Here is a 19,895-nt window from a genome sequence, read left to right as displayed (position 1 = left end):
AAGCATGTTTGTACATACAAGGAATTTGTTTTGGTGTTGTTGCACCCATTACGCATAAACAAATAAAATAAAATAAAATAAAATAAAATATAAAAACTCAGCTCTCAAATATACAAACATACAAAAATATATACACAGTATATACAACAACCAGAACATTTACACCTGGATGGTGGTGGGTTTGATGTGTTCATGGAAGTCAACCACAACCAAATACCTCCAGAGAGGTATTTGCCTTTTCAAGGCAGGCCCTGAAAAGTCAACTGAATGGCAGGAACAAGATCCAAGCCATCAACGTGTACGCACTACCAGTCATCAGATACCCCGCTGGGATCATAAGCTGGCCAAAGGAAGAGATAGAAGCCACAGACATCAAGACAAGAAAGCTCTTCACCATGCACGGAGGGCACAAGAACAGACCCTAGGTACAAGAGCCATAGAGGCCAAGATCTACAGGAGAAGATCAGACCCAAGGTGCAGACTATGCAAAGATGCCCCTGAGACAGTCCAGCACATAGTAGCAGCACATAGTAGCAAGATGCTAGCCGGGTCAGCGTACATGGAGAGGCACAACCAAGTGGCTGGAATAGTGTACAGGAACATCTGTACCCAGTATGGAATAGAAGTACCCAAATCCCAATGGGCCGTACCACAGAAGGTGGCTGAGAACAACAGGGCCAAGGTGCTGTGGGACTTCAGCTTCCAGACTGACAAACAGGTCCTGGCTAACCAACCGGACATAGTGGTGGTAGACAAAGAGCAGAAGAAGGTGGTGGTGATAGATGTGGCGATACCAGCAGACGCCAACATCAGAAAGAAGGAACACGAGAAAGTTGAAAAGTACCAAGGGTTGAAAGAACAGCTGGAGCAGATGTGGAAGGTCAAGGCAAGCATGGTCCCCGTGGAAGTAGGGGCACTCGGGGCAGTGACCCCCAAACTGGGGGAGTGGCTCTAATAGATCCCAGGAATAACATCAGAAGCGTCAGTCCAGAAGAGCACAGTCCTAGGAACATCTAAGATACTGTGCAGAACCCTCAAACTCCCAGGCCTCTGGTAGAGGACCCGAGCTTGAGGATGACACAGATACCACCCCAAGAGGGTATATATATATATATATATATATATATAGAGAGAGAGAGAGAGAGAGAGAGAGAGAGAGAAAAAATGCAGTTGTACTGTACTCACTGGCACATGACTAACCGCTCGACACGCACAGACACGCACACACACACACACACACACACACTGCCAGTCAAAAGTTTTAGAACACCACACTTTCTTCATTTTTTCTTTACTGAAAATTATTCAGTTTAGTGTCTCATTGCACTCTGAAATGAAAGCATAGAACAAATAAGCAATTTGAGTTGAAAAAGAAATCATGGAATCAATTTATAGACTAAAATGTATTCTAAACTTTTGACTCATCAAAGTAGCCACCTTTGGCAGATATAACAGCTGAACACACTCGTGGCATTCTTTCTACAATAGAAATCAAATATTCTTCAGAAAGTTCTTCCCAAGTCTGTTGCAGAAGTTCCCATAAATGTGTGGCACTTGTAGGTTGCTTGGCTTTCACTCTTCTGTCCAATTCATACCAAACCAGCTCGATGGGGTTTAAGTCTGGAGACTGTGCTGGCCATCTTACCATCTTGTTCTTTTTTCCTGAGGTAGCTCTGGCATAGCTTGGACTTGTGTTTTGGGTCATTATCTTGCTGTAGGATGAACCTCTGACCAACTAGGCGCATACCAGAGGGTATTGCATGGCGCTTCAGAATGCTGTGGTAGCTGTTTTGGTTCAGGGTGCCTCTCACTCTGTACAAGTCACCGACCCTGGATCCAGCAAAACAGCCCCAGACCATCGCACTTCCTCCTCCACGTTTGACAGTTGATGTCACACACTGTGGAACCATCCTCCCGCCTACTCGACGGCGTACAAAGATCCTGCGTGATGAACGGAAGATTTGAAATTTTGAATTTTATTATCAGTCCATAATACCTTCTTCCAGTCTTCAGTAGTCCAATGGTGGTGTTTCATGGCCCAGGCGAGCCTCTTTGTCTTATTCTGACATCTTAGCAATGGATTTCTTGCTGCAACTCGTCCTGTCAAACCTGCAGCTCAAAGTCTTCTTTTCACAGTTGAAACTGAGACTTGCTTACTACGACCACTATTAAGCTATGCTTGAAGCTGTTCTGTGAGCCACCTATCACGCAAGCTGTTAACTCTCAGAAACTTGTCCGCTGATTCAGTTGTGGCTTTGGGTCTGCCAGACCCAAAGAAACAGAGTTTCCCCCAGTTTCTGAGTGCCTTTTGATGGTGAAGAAAACTGTCCTCACTGACACTTTGACCTTCTTTGCAATTTCCTTTGTAAGTAATGATTTAAAGTTGGAACACCTGTAGGAATTAGTAGCACCAGCTTTCAAGGCTGATTCAACCTTCATTGCTGCAGAACAGCTTTAAATTGTTAACCCACTTCGTGTTCCCTGAAAGAGGCCTTTTTGTATAATTCTGAAATGTACATTATTTTTCAGTTTTGGGTAACCAAACCTTTTTCTTTTAACCTCTGGCTGTTCAGTACTTACCTTTATAGCATTTCAAGCTATTCATTGGACTTGCACGACTTTAAAGAAAATTACGGTGTTCTAAAACTTTTGACTGGTAGTGTGTGTGTGTATATATATATATATATATATATATAAGTAGTATACTACTTATTAATCAAGTCAAGATTAGATTAGGCTACATTAAACTTTAATGCAAAACGTATTACTCTCTAAATATGTCAATAAAAAGTCAGAAAGCAATAACTTCATGCAGTACGTAGCTGAGACTAATTGAACTTTATAGTTTGAATACCATCTCGTATTAGATTTAAGTTTTAGCTCGTCAACGTCTCGTTTCAGTCACAGCAAAAATGATTGTTAACGAATATTGTCATTCTCATTGTCTACACTGGGGTCCAAAAGTCTGAGACAGCTAGTGATGATTGTTCCATTTTGCCTTCATTTTATTATTGTATTTTTCATTACAAATCCCATTAGCTCAAGTGAATCTGAGTTCCAAGTCTGTTTTGCTTTAACAACAGAAATATTCAAGCTGCATGAACTAAAACCTGCAGGCACGAGAAAACAGAGTGGTGGGATTCCTCCAACGTTTTCCTGCCAATATGGTGGTGTCAACATAACAAAGTCACGTGATGCCCGGAGCTCTATATTGTATGTATTTAAACCTACTTCAATAAGACTGAAGTGGATTTACTTGGCATCTACTTTTGGCCACCATAAACATTGTGCTGTATAGTTTATTGCACCATATCATACTATGCACAATGTTGTAACTATTATCATTGAATCACTCACACAATTTCTTTTCTTTTCAACACATATAAAAAAGAAGATTAAAGGTCTGATATGGTATGATGTCCTCTGATGTCAAGGTATAGCAAAGAGAACCAAACCTTAAGTTTTTCAATGTCTTAACAATTAATGCGATTTCTCTTGAAACCTTTTTTCCTAGATCTGAAAAAGAGTGCTCACATGGAATTGTTTATATATCATCCACTCAATATGTCCTTGATGCTGTCACCATTTGACACATGTTAGACAAAATGATGGAGCATCAGCATTATCATGTTTAACAGAGAATAAGGGCAATCAGACTTCTGATGCCTCTATTCATGTGTCATAAAAGAGCACTTTCTCCCCCTATGGATCAAGAATGGAAACACAGAAAAACGTCTCTGTTGTGTTTCCAACGAAGAATAAAATCATGCAACTGCTTCAGTGTACCATGGCACAGCTATTCCAGCTGTTATGGCGGAGTGGCTAAGTAGTCTGAGTATTGCATTGAGTGTATACAAAGAAGATGACATTTTTTCCTTCCTATTTTGTTATTTTTGCTACTTTATGCAATTAGAAACCCGTATGAATTTCAGTATAAGACGGTTTCGGTTTAAAATGTGACCGTTAAACTGTGTGAACATTACTTGGTGAAGTAAATATGTATTTGAAAATACAGAAAGAGCACCCTCCCTGATTTAAACAACAGGAAACGTTGCATCAGTCATCGGTACGTCAAACACAGAACATAAGAACGCGAACAACGTGCATGGTCACATGGGCAAGACGCCCCCTGCTCAACAGCCAATCGGCGACGTCTTCTGCGTGTTGATGAGCGCTGATTGGCTGAGGGGGACAAGCGCAGCTCCCGGCCCAGATGGCTCTTCCTTTTACTATGCTGAGGTAACGTAATCTCACCCTCGGTCCTCTTTTTGGCTGTCATTTGGAGGAGCGCATTGCCATGGATCCAACGCTTAAACAAGGCGAGCAGAGCGACGTGTTCGCCGGCTTTAGCACTGCCTTTAAATCCTTCGCCACAGAGGCCATACACGTCGGTCAGGAGCCGGAGCAATGGAAGTCAATGGCTGTGGTGCCGCCGATATCTCTCTCTACCACATTCAAGCAGAACGGACCAGGAAACCACGCCGTAAGTGTCCCGAGATGAATGGTAATTTAAGGCTGGCTTAGGGACAAACCCTTTTAGTCATACACGATGACTGACGTGCGCTAGAAAGCAGATGTTTTTTCTTAGTTTAAACAAACATAGAAACAACCGCCATCCTAAAACTTTTTGAATTTATTTAAAATACATCTCTAGCGCTATCAGTACTATATAGGTTGTTTTTATTTGCATATTTATATATATTTTATTGTTAGTAATGTGGTGCTGGACATCCTTGTTTTATTTCTTAGTAATCATAACTATGAATACCATATTTTAGATCTATACAAATCTGTAAGTATACAATGTATACAATCATGTTACTGGCATTGCATAGATACCCACATTTATATGTGAATATGCACATAAAGAAAATAATAGGTGTTCATGCGTGCCTGACTGTGCATGTGTCAAAGAACATGTACCTCCAGATGAATTCCACACAAATGACCACGTTTGTGTCAATAGTTAAACCATCTTTAGATTTCCTCCCGCAATGTGGCAGTGACCCTGAGGCCATGTCTGGGACAAAAAACAGCCTGTGTGAGAAATGTATCGATTTTGTTTACCCTAACTGTCATATTCTCTCAGTAGTTAAGATGGTTTATCTGTCAATGATTATTAAGTCTGGCACACACAGTACATAACATATAATGAGTTACAAAGATCAGAGGTCATCATGTTTCAGAGTTTTAAGACTAACCTTGAGACATATGTATACCATTAACAGCAAAAATGATTGTATCTATTAAATTAGTCCATTAGAAAGAAATACATAAATCAGATCTCATTGTGACAGCATGTCCCAGAACTCCCGCTACAACTCCAGTTTTTACATGGAGTAGACATTTCTTTCACAGGACCTAATTGATCCTTCAAAAAGACTGGCAGCTCTTTGGTCTGATGGGAAACAAATAAGAGGGAACTTGTCAAACTAGAACTCGTTTAATTTATCTACCTTAATAAACCACTGAGAGACAGGGAGTGTGAAAAGTCCAGGGCCTTAAGTTGTTTTCCTAATGCATTTCTCAACCAACCTAATTCTTGTCTTTGAACAAGTAAATGAGTAGTAGAAACCAAACTTAGAGCTTCTAGGAAACAGGCCATCGTCTGGAACAGATAACATTAACAGAGTAATTACAGATGGCCTTGTTCACACCGAGTAAACTACACAACACACTCTGTTCAAAGCTATTCAAGTACATTTAGTGCTACAGACATGTAGTCTCTTGCGTATAGAATGTATACACATGACAAGACAAACATTTTTGTGGTCTTATTAGCTGCATTTTAAAGTTTCTCTCACAAGTCGGCTTGTATAACTCCATGATGTGTTGTTGAACCTTTCTGAAAGGCAATTTGCAGATAATGAATGACAACCTGATAACCAGATTAAAAAAACAAAAGGAAAAATTGGACACTGCAGTATTCCTGGTGCAGTTCTCCTGTTTAAAACAGAAGCCTTCCCAATTACTTGTGCTGTATTCATCAATTACTGTATGGGACTGGTACTGTACGTAGACTAGTGTGCTGTCCGATGTTCGACCCAGCATTTGAGGCATTTTTGATACTGGTATTGGTACTGGAACTTGTCTACCAAATCTATTTCCTTCCTGTAGGGGTTTGAATACAGCCGAAGTGGAAACCCTACCAGAAACTGTCTCGAGAAGGCGGTTGCAGCTCTGGATGGAGCAAAGTACTGTAAGTAAGACATATTCTATAAAGATAGGATATATTTCAACAACACCAGGACACAATTTTCATGCTTGATGCTTCAAAAATGGCAAGTATTTTAGCCTCAAGGATTTTTGTGGTTCTTCCTCTGCAGGCCTTTCTCTTGCCTCAGGACTGGCCGCAACTGTGACCATCACTCACATGCTGAAGGCAGGTGATGGAATCGTCTGCATGGATGATGTGTATGGAGGTGAGACATGGCTAGATTACTGACTTGAGTTGTAAAGCCACATTGTGAGTTAGTCAAGTGCCGTTAACCACTTTTCACTATCTTAACTGCCAGGCACAAACCGCTACTTCCAAAGAATTGCTGCTCAGATTGGTCTGGAGGTGTCTTTTGCTGACTGTACAAAGCCAGAGCTGCTTAAGGCTGCACTGAAGGCCAATACTAAAGTAAGTCAAAGAAAAATATCATAAGACAATAAAATCAAGTACTGAGTTGTTTTTCAAAGCTATTTGACATCTTTTCCAATAGACTTTATCATTTTTAGTGCAATGAAAACCCATCACTAAAGTCTGGCATTACTAGCATAATGTCATTTAGGTGTGTTCTTTGTGTTAACTCTGAGCAGTCATTGTGAGTCAGCACTTCAGTGTCTTAAATGTCTGACTCACGCCTCCCAAGCATGTTGGTGTAGTGAAATGACGTCGTCTCTTTGTCCATGCAGCTGGTGTGGATTGAAACACCCACCAATCCCACGATGAAGGTGGTTGACATCAAAACCTGTTCTGATCTGGTCCACGAGCACAACAAAGACATTGTGGTGGTCGTGGACAACACCTTCATGTCAGCCTACTTCCAGGTGAGACCGGCAGACGTGCATTTCATGCGCTTTTGATACTGAAGCAGCCGTTTAATAATTGCCTGCAATCAAACTCTAGTTTGTGTGGAATGATTAACCCATGTGTTTGTCTTGTACTTCCTCAGCGCCCCCTGGCTTTAGGCGCTGACATCTGCATGTATTCAGCCACCAAATACATGAATGGTAGGTTTTATATATACATTTAACAATTTTATTAACATAAACATTTATTAGGTTGTTAGTTGCTTTAATGATGACGTTTCCTGGAGTTGTAACAGGTTGGAAACTTCTTTAATGTGGCCTGGTGATGTTCAAAATTGAGACAAAGGGGAAAGACAAAGAGAGTACATTTAAAAAGTATACATTTCCGAACATCCATAGAACTTGAGAGACTATTCTAGTCTAATATTTAATCTTATAAGCATCTGCAAAGGTAACTGGGTAAAACAAGATGTCAACAAACTAATATGGGGTAAATAAATTATTGCATGTCTGCAATTCATAAAGTCCACATTTTGAGCCTGTTCTACATGGATAAACATATGAATTGCAGATGGTCAGGCACTGCAACAAAATAATAATGCAATATTTTGGTTGTTATATTCTTGGAATAAAGCAACATTACCTGTTCCTTGAAGTGATGCCATATGTATAGTACAAAAGCAGACACATAGACAGTTCAGTTATACGGATGAAACATATTTATATAATCTTCCAGTTAAAACAAACTAAACAGGACTATTTATTTGGCAGGTCACAGTGACGTGGTGATGGGTCTGGTCTCGATGAACAGGGATGATCTGCACGAGCGACTGAAGTTTCTGCAAAATGGTGAGTCATCTGATTCTACTGTATAATGTATTGTACAGTGAAGTAGTGCTGGATGTCTTGATTTTTTTATTTATGAAATATTTGCTCTAGTTGTAACATTTATGGCATTAAAGTGTGATTTAAGGTCTTTATTCAGTGTCCTTCTTTGCCACGCTCAGTATTTGGGTGATTTGGTTATTCGCCCCTGACCTACATTCACTCATTAAACACCAAAACATGCTCCTGTGAGGCCAAAGTTCTGAAACAATTCAAAACCTCTTTAGAAGGAAGTGTTGGTTTATGCAGTTCTTTGCCTGATCTGGAGTTTTGGGAGGCCTTGTTTTTAACCTCTTTATTTTTTCTCTATGTGATCTTGCATTGGTGCAGCACTGGGTGGGGTACCGTCTCCCTTTGACTGCTACCTGTGTAACCGTGGACTGAAGACACTACACCTGCGGATGGAGCGCCACTTTAAGAACGCCATGGCTGCTGCCAAGTTCTTGGAGGCCGATCCCAGGGTGGAGCGTGTCATCTTCCCAGGTAACACAGTTGAAATGAATCCCTTTTACCTCCCTTGTCATACTAAAGTATTGTCAAGACAGTGCCAAAATAATAATTTTGACTCTGTAGTTACATGATGTTTGGAAGAATACCAGAGTAGGTTACAAAGCCTGCAGTTGTTGCTTTGCACTTTACTGCATTTTACATTTCCTTAAGCCAACATTTTCATGCTGCCTTTTTTACAGATTCTCATCCAAAAGAATAAATTGAAATGTTACAATTTGATAAAATGTCATAATTTTCCAACAAATTGCCCACTACCTAATTTCTTTTGAAAGAAAACAGGGCTTGTGAGCTTGTTATCATCACATATCAAGCATGTTAACTCCATCAAAGTGCATTAATCAGCACTCTTTGCTCCAATTTATTCTTGAGGTTCGAGCCAGCAAAATGCAGAAAGAAGACCTTTCGCTCTTTTTATCTTGGTATGCTAAGTTTGTTAATTATGCGACTGGCTCCCAGATGCCAATTAACGCCTCTCCGTATGCCACGAAACAAAAGCATTTTGTGGACATTGGTTTTTTTTGGCTTTCAGTGACATATGCAGCTATTTGATTAGCACTAAACTAAAGGAGTAAATATGAGCTTCTCCATGGTTTCAAAGACACATCAAAGTCTATAGATAATATATTTGAAACTAGAATTAAGCCATGCAAATGAGCAAAGTGTGTGCACTGCCTATGTTTAAAGGATTAATACTTTACTGACTGTTTTTTCATGTTTCCATCTCTCTCTATGGTAGGCTTGCCGTCTCACCCTCAGTATGAACTTATGAAGAGACAATGTACCGGCTGTCCAGGGATGATCACTTTCTACATTAAGGGGAAACTAGAGCATGCCACCGCCTTCCTCAGTAACCTCAAAGTAATTTGCCAGTAAATTTTATTATATTTTGTCTGTTTGATTTTGTGTTTGACAAGTGGAAGATGTTGCAAAGTGTGAGGGGATTATGAAAAAAAAAAAAAGTGGGTCAGATTACCAGTCTCAAAAGGCTCACCTAGGCGGAAAAAAACACTTCAGTAGCACAACTACTTCCTGATGCAGGCATTTTAATCTGCCTGCTCAAATAACCAGAGCTGAGATGATAGTTCATATTTCACACACGGAATTGTGCTATAAACCATCAAAAGATGTGCAGGAGTGCATGCAAACATTATGAAATGTGTTTATATTGGAAACCGTTTCTTTTATTCCATGTTGGCACTTGTAGAATCATTTTCAAGTTGCACATGTCGCATGAAGAAGTATATATTTTGTTGTATATGACAAATATGATCCAGTGTTGGAATGTTGTTTGACTGGAGTGGTTTCTGAATGGTTATTTATTATCTTATTATCTTTTTGCAACTTTGTTCTTTAAGTCCTTTCACTATTTTGTGACCTGTTTCCTCTGTTGTCTTTTTATTTTAGATGTTTGCAGTAGCTGAGAGTCTGGGTGGCTATGAAAGTTTAGCTGAACATCCGTAAGTATCTCTGTAAAGTTTTAACTTTGAACAGTGTTAAAAAACATTTAGTGTAACCTAAGCTGCAGTTTACACTGCCTGGCCAAAAACAAAAAGTCGCAACTCGGATTTAACTAAGCAAATAGGTACAGGATAATTATCCTATTGGATAATTACTGCGTGGTGATTATCTTTCAGCTGACAACAAGTTATTTAACCCAAACCAATGCTATGAGTAGCTTCTCATTGTCAACCATGTTGAAAGACACATCCTGTGGTCATGGTAAAGATGTTAGTCTATTTGAAAAGGGTCAAATCATTGACATGCATCAAGCAGAGAAAACATCTAAGGAGATTACAGAAACTACTAAAACTGGGTTAAGAACTGTCCAACGCATTATTAAAAACTGGAAGGATAGTGGGGAATCCTTGTCTTCCAGGAAGAAATGTGGTCGGAAAAAAATCCTGATTGATCGTGATCGGCGATCACTTAAACATTTGGTGAAATCAAATCGAAGAAAAACAACAGTAGAACTCAGGGCTATGTTTAATAGTGAAAGAGCATTTGTAGAGCATTTCTACACGTACAATGTGAAGGGAACTCAAGGGATTGGGACTGAACAGCTGTGTAACCTTAAGAAAACCACTAATCAGTGAGGCTAACCGGGAAGAAAGGCTTAAATTTGCTAGAGCATAAAGATTGGACTCTGGAGCAATGGAAGAAGGTCATGTGGTCTGATGAGTCCAGATTTACCCTGTTCCAGAGTGATGGGGACATCAGGGTAAGAAAAGAGGCAGATGAAGTGATGCACCCATCATGTCTAGTGTCTACTGTACAAGCCTGTGGGGGCAGTGCTATGATCTGGGGTTGCTGCAGTTGGTCAGGTCTAGGTTCAGCAACATTATGTGTCCAAAGAATGAGGTCAGCTGACTACCTGAATATACTGAATGACCAGGTTATTCCATCACGGGCATATTCCAAGATGACAATGCCAGGATTCATGGGGCTCAGATTGTGAAAGAGTGGTTCAGGGAGCATGAGACATCATTTTAACACATGGATTGGCCACCACAGAGTCCAGACCTTAACCCCATTGAGAATCTTTGGGATGTGCTGGAGAAGGCTTTGCACAGTGGTCAGACTCTCATCAATACATCAATACAACTTGGTGAAAAATTAATGAAACACTGGGTGGAAATAAATTTTGTGACATTGCAGAAGCTTATCGAAACAATGCCACAGCGAATGCGTGCTGTAATCAAATATTGGAGTGAGTGACTTTTTTTTTTTTTTTCTTTTTTTTTTTGACCAGGCAGTGTTTAAAAAAAAAAAAAAAAAAAAAAACACACAAGGGGGCAGCAGAGATCACCAAGAGACCCCTGTGAGGCCCACAAAATGACTTTAATAAAGACACATTATTGCCATTATGAAGTCTATGTCTCTGCCCTAGTCTCGATTCAAACCACAGGATGTACAGTATATAGCTCATTCTGTCCTCTATCATAATTTAGGGCAATTATGACCCATGCATCAGTGCCAGAAAACGAGAGGAACGTGCTGGGCATCAGTGACACACTGATCCGACTGTCTGTGGGACTGGAGGATGAGGCCGACATCATTGAAGACCTGGAGCAGGCACTGGCTGCTGCTGTAAGTATCAGACATCCAGCTGTGCAGCATCTGAAACCCTTTGGTTTATAATTCCAACGTTTTTAGGAGATTAGAAATCTTGCTGACTCACCCGTTTAGTGCTGAGAGCTGTCAAAAGTTATCAACTTTTATCCCCTCTGCTTCACACACCTACTCAGTTTCTGAAGTTTTGACTTTGACGTAAAAAAGAAGGGAGGCTCAGACAATGACTACATATTCATTTGGTTTATCTCTACTACAAATAAGTTCTATGTTCACTGTTTTCTGGAGAAGGGTCATAGCTAAAGCAACACCACCACAGTCCCAGAGAAGAGAAGCATACATCTCTTGTGCATCCACAAATATTTGACAACTATGCTTTCCAACAATTAGTAAATGTTAAAAATGTCTGACTATAGTGGAACACAAAATGACTTCAGTACAATGGAGCGTTCTCTTATATAGTCAATTCATTTCATCTAAAAAAGGCTATCCAGATCAAGCTGTGTCACTTTCAGGATGTTTTTAATTTCTTATTATGATACATACTACGCCATCTAGTACTGCTAGTTTTCAGCCAGAGTCTGCGCGGTATGGTCCAAGAGTGGAGCCATGCAGGACCTCGTTATCAGTGACCTACCCACATTTCCTTGGATTATACACTGTATTTATTTTTATTTATTAATTAATTAATTTTTTCTACTCTCATCGTCCTACGGGACCATATTACGGACCGGTTGGTAGTCATCATGAGATCACATCCTGTTGCTATAGCGTCAAATAAAAAAATGACACTTGAACATGCATCAGCATTATATTAACTACCTAAAATGAGAGAAACTATCCTTGAAAAAAAAAACATGTATTTTAGTGTTTCAGTTTGACCCAAGTCCCATCCACTAACATGGAGGACGTGGAGGTTATGACCTATACTGCAGCCAGACACCAGGGGGAGCTCTACTTGCTTTGGCTTCACTTTTGAAGAGCTGTTCAGCCATCCATCTTTATTTACAGTCTGTGGTTGAATACTGTGAAGTGGCTGCACATGCGTGACCTGCTAATAATTAATCACAGGATAAACAAACCTGTGGCTCCATGCACTTTACAGGTATACAGGTTATATCTGCTCTCAGAGTTGTGCCTGATCCTGCATAAGTCATGGTCTTTAATAAAAATGAAAACAAATGATCTTATGAGTAACTTGCAAGAAACCAGTTCCATTTAGAGCTGGGAGCAATCGAGCAGACACTTGTTTACTTTTTTAACGCACACCAATTGTTTTACCTAATTATTTGGCAACATCTTGGGAACATTCAGGAACAGGCAGCCCAGGAAGGACTGCAGACAAAGATTGAGTTAGTTGTTCAGTGGTAGCCCATGAACTCCGTCTGTCTGCTGTATGACCAGACACATCATGCAACGAGAGGTTTTTGTGTCTGGGGGTATTCCTTAATTTTCACTTGCTCAGCAAACCCATGTTTATTAATTTTTCGCCCAGTTAAATTTGTGTGTTTATATACTCAGCCTTCAGTTAAAAATATATGGAGTTGATTTATTAGTTGTTCTCAGTATTTCTGCTGTGGAATTTTTTTGAAGTATTTCTGCTCGTGATCATCAACAGATGGCTCATCAGAAATACTGCAGCATTCTCAGAATTCACTTTCAAGTTCATTGCCCAGCTTTTCTCACCTCTGTGCAGTGCTATGCATCGTAAATTCTCAGACCTGGCAGGATTTGTCCAGACATCTGTCCAGACATCTGCATTTTTATCTCTCTTCCTTTGTTGTCGACACCAGAGGAAGAGATGTGGAAAAAATGCACTTCTGTCTTGCTCCATCTGCCCAGGCATGGTGATTGACGTTTCATTACAGACATTATCACTGTGGAGGGTTTATAAGCATAGATGGGTGTATATTTTAGATGCACGGACGCATTAAGAGCAAGGACATAAAAAAGAATGTGATGAAGCCACTGGATTCAACAGCTCATTTAGAATCAATTTGCCCAGCGTTGGCTATAACTCTGTCACGTTAAATCTGTATTAACTGAGGTTTCGTATGCTGATTGGGGATTCACTACTAATTCACACCTGCTGACTGCATTAGCATCAGCAAGGAATTTAAATGTCCTAAAACGCCTCTTTCCACCTTCATCCGGCCACGTTCTGCATGGCGGTCTGCACCTCCCCTCCTTGGCTTTCAGATAATGTCGTTGAATCTCTCTGCTACCCATCTGGAGCAAATGGAAATGAAATGGAGACGAATACCTCTAATGACTGTCTGTGGTCCCAGGAAAAGCCTCCTATGACTGGAGAAGCTTTTAATTGGATCTGACGGTGGGTCAGATTGGGGCAGGCGGTTAAATATCCGGTCAAGCATCCTCATTCAAGGGTGGGTTTTGAATAACGAACTGGGCTCTTGGTTAATCATTTGGTACAACCTAATAGGTGGGTAAATTTATAATGCTGTAAACACAGGGTTTGGTTACATGAATGAATGAATGAATGAATGACTGAATGGTTTCCTCTGCACTGGACCCTCCGTTATATACACTGCAGGCTCTTGACTTTATGAGAACCTTTTGGCATCCCGTTTCAGCTCACTATCAAAGAGGAGAGGAATGATTCTGCTTCTTTTTTTTTCTCTCTCTAATAAAGGCATCTTTTCAGGAAATATCATAGCCTGCTATTAACTGTAGCCTCTTCTGCTGCTTCTTGAAACGACTACGAAAAGTATTGATTTCTCTCGTGCTTTTTCCTTTTCTTGCTGTCTTTAACAGCATCCAAAGAAGAAGTGAAATACCTTCTGGGCCGACAAGCGGAGAGACTTGAAGCCTTGAACCACTGCAGATCAACATACCATCTCAGCTCAGCGAGATTCACCTTTCAGGGAACAACTTGTTCTTGAAAAAGTTATACAAAATGCATACTGTCCGTGAATAATTAACACAATTCTTACATGAGAATCTTTTTAATAGAACCTCAGTTGCGATTTTTTTTATCATATGCTGATTTTGCATTGTTTACATGTTTGTTTGTGGTTTTTGAAATACTTTAACGAGTACAAAACTTTAAAGGAGTGAGTTTCTGCAGGAAAAACACCAAACCAAACCAGATGTCTCCAGATGTTCTCATAGCAATACCACTGTTCCAAGAACAGAAACAAGTATATTTGAACAACTGACCAGACGTGGAGCTCATGCTGACTTTTACTTGCCAAACATCTGAAGCGTCAGCTTTACAGATGTTCAAAGAATCTTCCTACCGTGAAGAACAAATATCTGAAATTATGATTAGAAATTAGTTTAGTTGGAAGCACAAGAGACACTGTATACCAGTTTTGTTTGACTAGAACATGATATTAAACATTGCAAACAAGAGATTCCTCGTGTTTGAGACTAATCAGGATTTTTGCCAATATGTGTGGGAGGGCTTAAGTACACACATGCCTTATTTGGAGCAGAACTTCCCAGCAATGACTACGGTGAAGTTTTTTTTAATGGTAGCAACTGCAGGTTGTTACAAGAATATTTCTTAGAATAATATTGGATAAAGCGCTTCATGTGTTCTTGAAGCTAGCTAACCAAAAAAGCAAAATCTCTCCCAGGCCATGTCTCTCTTTATTTCTTTTCTTTTTATCTGTGCAGAGGCTGAATCCTGTAGTCTCATCATATTGCTGCTCATCAATGTCATTAATGTAACCGACAAATCCATTAAAATCAGTTTGCAGTATAAGTCTCTGCATCTCTCACTTCCTCTCAACTGCAATGCTGCACAAACACAGACAGTGTAATTGTGAGTTCAACACCGTAGCATTATGCCACATTCAATTTAGTATGGGTAGGGAGAGAGGGTAAGAGTGGGTGCACACTGAGTTTTGAGCTGATGGATCAAATGAGTCCTAATGACCACACCATCAATAACATTTGCAACTGAAAGTATCTCCTGCAGTAGACCACTTATCATTTCTGAGGTTTTGGTTCAGTAGAACTTTAATTTTCTCTTACCTACTACCATATAATGGATTTTACATCTCTGAGGAGTTTCTGCATCAGCGAATGAATTTATATAAGCCCTAGTAACTCCCCAAACTCTGCCAAAGCAGTTTAAGTGTGCAGATTTGTTATGTTAGCCTCACAGAAAGCAATGAAAGCTGGCAGGGAGAGGCTTTGCATTAAAAGCAGAGGCACAGCTAAGGTGTTTGAAATTCAACTCTCAACACTTCCAGCCGTGACTGCAGGTAGATCTCGTCACTGACTGTGTGGGGGTTAGTTTTCTCTCCCTTCATTCTGCCAGAGTCTTTTCTGGAGAACGTGTCTTTATCAGATTAGTCTCAAATGTGGTCAAAAAAACGAGGGTAGAAGAGGAAGCATGAGTCATTATCACTACATGTGTTTTTCAGGTATTTCTCTGGAATTGTAGTCAGTGCTAAGTAATGTGAGCTGTGCCAGTTTAGATAACCAATAACTAAATATGTGGCAAACATCTTTCCTGTAACTATAAAGGTGGTGCTGTGACTGCTGCATCATCAGTTTGCCTTCACTGGAGGCCATCTTCACTCCATCACATGTGAAGTCACGGATGACATTCATGTACACAAATCTGTAGATAAGGATTTACTCAACAGACAGCAGCAGTTTAAATATCAACCTAAGTTCCTAGAAATTAACTGCAAACAGCTCTGATGTCGGTAAATATAGTGTGCGGGTGCTGATGGTGAGAAAGGCAAAAGTGGTGGGTCTCTTTTTCGTCTACATAAGGTGCTCACTTCTTGCTCTCTGTGTGACATTTAATAAACTGCATGTTTTGGTTTTACTAGCAGTTAAGAACTATATATTGGGGTTTGGAGCAGTAACTTCCTGGCAATCCTATCATCAGTACATTTTGTTGTCAGCCACCAGAAAATTCAGGAAGACACAGTTTCTACAACCCAGAACACGATCCATCAAAAACTGTCATTTTTATACTTCAGTATTGATACAAATTATAATGAAAGCAAGTGCACTCAGATTTGCACAACCATTCACCAATATTCAATGATTTTCGTATTACTGACAACGGAGCCTTCTCGTTCCTGCAGTGGAAGAACAGGGGAATTCATGTTTTCAATCTTCATTTATCTTCATTTGTATCATCATCACTGCCGGTAGAAGCTACACAGGGACTTTGCAGTAAATGATGGTGATGTCAGTTGGGGCAGTGTGGAAAAACTGGGGTGGTACATCTAAAAATCCTGACCATAAATTAATGCACTATAAATGTGTTCAAATCAATGTATCTCACCCCTAGAATGTGTCATTCTATGAAAATGATTGCAAATCCTAACTGTGACTTATATCCTCTAAGCATCCAGGAGTCATTTAGTCACATGTACTGAGAATGGTCAAATTTTGGGAACAAATATATTTCACTTTAAGGTGCAAATTAATGTTTTCACCAAAATGTTGGTTGTAATTTAGATTTATCTGAACAAACTAAATGTTGACGTTTTGAATAAAATGCAACAAAAAAGCCAGAAAAATGTATTGGGCTTCAATTCAGTAAGCACTGATAGCAGGTCATATGCAACAATTATTTCAACAACACTGATTTGATTATATTTCAATGTCCAGCAGGTTCTAATTACAAATTGATATAGTCACAGAAATGCTGTTATACAGTGACTATTAAGTGTATCTACTAATGAAGCTTAACCGTCCAATTTTAGCCTAGGCAGCTTTTGACCTACATATCACCAAATATAATATTTGCAGTTGATAAGGCTCAGGCAGTGAATGCCATGCCTGATTATGTGGTTTCTCATGTTTGTCTCCAGCACAAGACCAACAACTGAACAATAAACTATTTTTTTTCCTGGTAGCTGTTTGGTAAAGTAAATCTCTGTCTGATCAAACATCATGCTGACCACTATGTTTGTGCTTTACCTTCCATTTACATCCATCCATTTACATTACTGTGGGAAAATGAGAAGGCTAACTAAATGTGTTTGTGGTCCTGTCATCAAAACCAGTAAAGAGCCACACTAAAGAACAAGTGAGTCATAACTTAAAGAGCAAAAAATCCACTGAGGCAAATCAAACTTAAGCATGTATGTCCATCTTTGTTGGCTATAAATAATCTTTTCAGCTTTCACACAAGAACGGCAGGAGAAGGCTGTCATTTTCAGATATTAAGCAGTTTAAAGAAGAATTATTGACTTGGCAACTTAGAAAGTTTCAATAAAGGATGATTCAGAACTCCATCCTGTGCCTGGGACTTAAGAGCCACAGTAAAGAAAGAACATAATAAAGTGACAACCACTACTCTTTGCTAAGGGTACATCTATTTGTAGGTATGACACAACGCAGATGCCTAATTGTAGTAATATTGAAAGTGTCAGGTGCATAGAAATGATAATTAGATGTCTGAAGGTTTTCAGTCACCATTCTTCTCTCAACCACTCTGTTTGGCAGGGACGGAACAGAATTAAATCCATATTGATTTTGAATAATGTCAATTACACTGCTGTTCTGGGAAAAACCAGAGGCAGCAGTTGTTGATCTTGGAAGTGGTTGGTTAATTTAATCCACAACTGAACCTTGGTGGAAGTCAGCGATCTGAACATGGGCATTTTTAAAGAGAAATTCTTTAGTGTCTCAGTAACATGATTCACAGTCGAGGGACGTCTGCTGAAACACAGTTACCATTATACATAACGATGTGAAGCCCGGAAGAGAAAAACCATCAAAGCACCCGCAGGGCATAAAGTAAAATCAAATGTGGGAAATAAATGTATAAATGCCAAATGTCAAAAAACAAATAACATAACCACTAAAATTTGGTGCCAACTCCAGCTCTCACCAACTGTTTATCTTCAAGAAGAAATATCTTCTACTTAACACATATACGCACTACTATCATGTACGTACGTTTGTATGACAACCAGCTGTCGGGTATCCTCTTCCTTGTTACAGTTAATATTGATCTGAGCAGCAGCATGGCCTGATTGCTCAGCTTGCAAAAGGTCATGAAGGATGCTGGAGACTGACCTGCAATAAAATTAAGATTATGCACACACCATTTGGTGGGAAACTAAATAAGACTGACAAGAATCAACATCCATCTAAAACATTCTTACAGCTAAACCAAGATAACAAGCAATACTAAAACTAAGAAACTACAAAACATCCACCAAAGCCAGAGCGGTTCCATCCCCGGGATACATGCCAAAGAGTCCTTGAGCAAGATCTCGAGCTTCTAGTGCATGGCACTGGTGTGTGAATCTGGGTTTGCACGAGTGTGTATATGTAACATTGCGACCTGCACTTAGTTGTTCACATAAAGAGAAACATAGTCATAGTAAATATGAGACTGATTCATCTGGGAAAAGTTACACATTCTAGTACAATACAGTGAAAACTAGAAGAGCAACTATTCATAAAAACTGTAGCATAAAATAATTTAATCCTATATTTATCCCACAGTGGGGAAATTATCAGTGTTACAGCAGCATATAGTTATAATGGATAGTACACATAAGAGATGGAAAAGTAAACATTAAATAAATATAAAAAATTGCAAATTAAATACAGTAGTAGTTCTACATATGTGGTCTAGTGGGAGCAGGCTTGGTTGTACAGCCTCACAGCAGCAAGAAAGAAAGACCTGCGGTAACGGGGGAAGCACTGAAGGCGCTGGCTAGTCCAGAAAACCCATGTAAGACAGATGCATTTCAATTCCTGTGTTACTGACCTACATGCCAGGGTTATGCTGTACATGTAGTGAAATTTCCCTGTAGGTACAGCTGATGTTGAGGTATTGCCGTACCAAGGAAAGGTCAATAAATATGCACTTACTATATGCATTTTACTTGGGGCTAAAATTTGTACCAGCATGGGATGACATGCTATCATCTGTTTACATGCATGTAATAGATCAAGCAGAAAATTTACTCTTGTTTCTAATTATTACCCTCCATGCTGGTCTTAGAGGATCTATGAGTTTTCCATAGCAGTCATCAATATGTTGATGTTTGTGCTGCCTCCCTGAAGAGAACCAGGTCCAACAGCATTGCATTAGAGAGTAAAGTAACTCCTGAGTAAGGGAATAAGTTGTCAGTTGCCTGGAGGGATATTTTCCCTGCTCCTGACCCTGTCGAGTAGAGGCACTGTATCAATTATTCACACCTAGAGGTGTGTTGTGTTCTACAGCTTCTTTCCTCTGGATCTGCCTCAACCTGATGTTTTATTTGTTTCAGAGAATTCATCCTGTAAATTAGAAAAACATCCCACAGAGATCACAATCTGGTGAACTGTATCCCCCTATGTCCTCAAAGATCAGTCTGATGCTCATTTCGAAGTATTGTGATTTAAGACCAACAGGGTACAAGAGTGCTAATACAAATATTATGCTTGTCTGAAGATGACAGCTCTGAGTGTCT

At 39.7% G+C, this 19,895-nt stretch overlaps 1 protein-coding gene across 1 annotated transcript; it reads left to right on the top strand.

Moving 5' to 3' along the window:
* Positions 1-3,791: 3,791 nt before the first annotated feature.
* cth (cystathionase (cystathionine gamma-lyase)) lies at positions 3,792-15,211 on the top strand. Its single transcript, XM_084548040.1, has 12 exons — positions 3,792-4,483; positions 6,118-6,199; positions 6,327-6,422; positions 6,516-6,625; positions 6,901-7,035; positions 7,161-7,218; positions 7,789-7,866; positions 8,233-8,385; positions 9,149-9,270; positions 9,817-9,869; positions 11,361-11,499; positions 14,257-15,211. The coding sequence occupies exons 1-12, from the start codon at positions 4,298-4,300 to the stop codon at positions 14,272-14,274; spliced, it is 1,230 nt and encodes a 409-aa protein (XP_084404166.1). The 5' UTR covers positions 3,792-4,297; the 3' UTR covers positions 14,275-15,211.
* The last annotated feature ends 4,684 nt before the right edge of the window (positions 15,212-19,895 follow it).

This window comes from Chelon labrosus, assembly GCF_963514085.1.
Source record: "Chelon labrosus genome assembly, chromosome: 7".
Classification (NCBI taxonomy): domain Eukaryota; kingdom Metazoa; phylum Chordata; class Actinopteri; order Mugiliformes; family Mugilidae; genus Chelon; species Chelon labrosus.
Note: the sequence above shows the minus strand (reverse complement) of the source record. Positions and strands in the feature narration are given on the sequence as shown.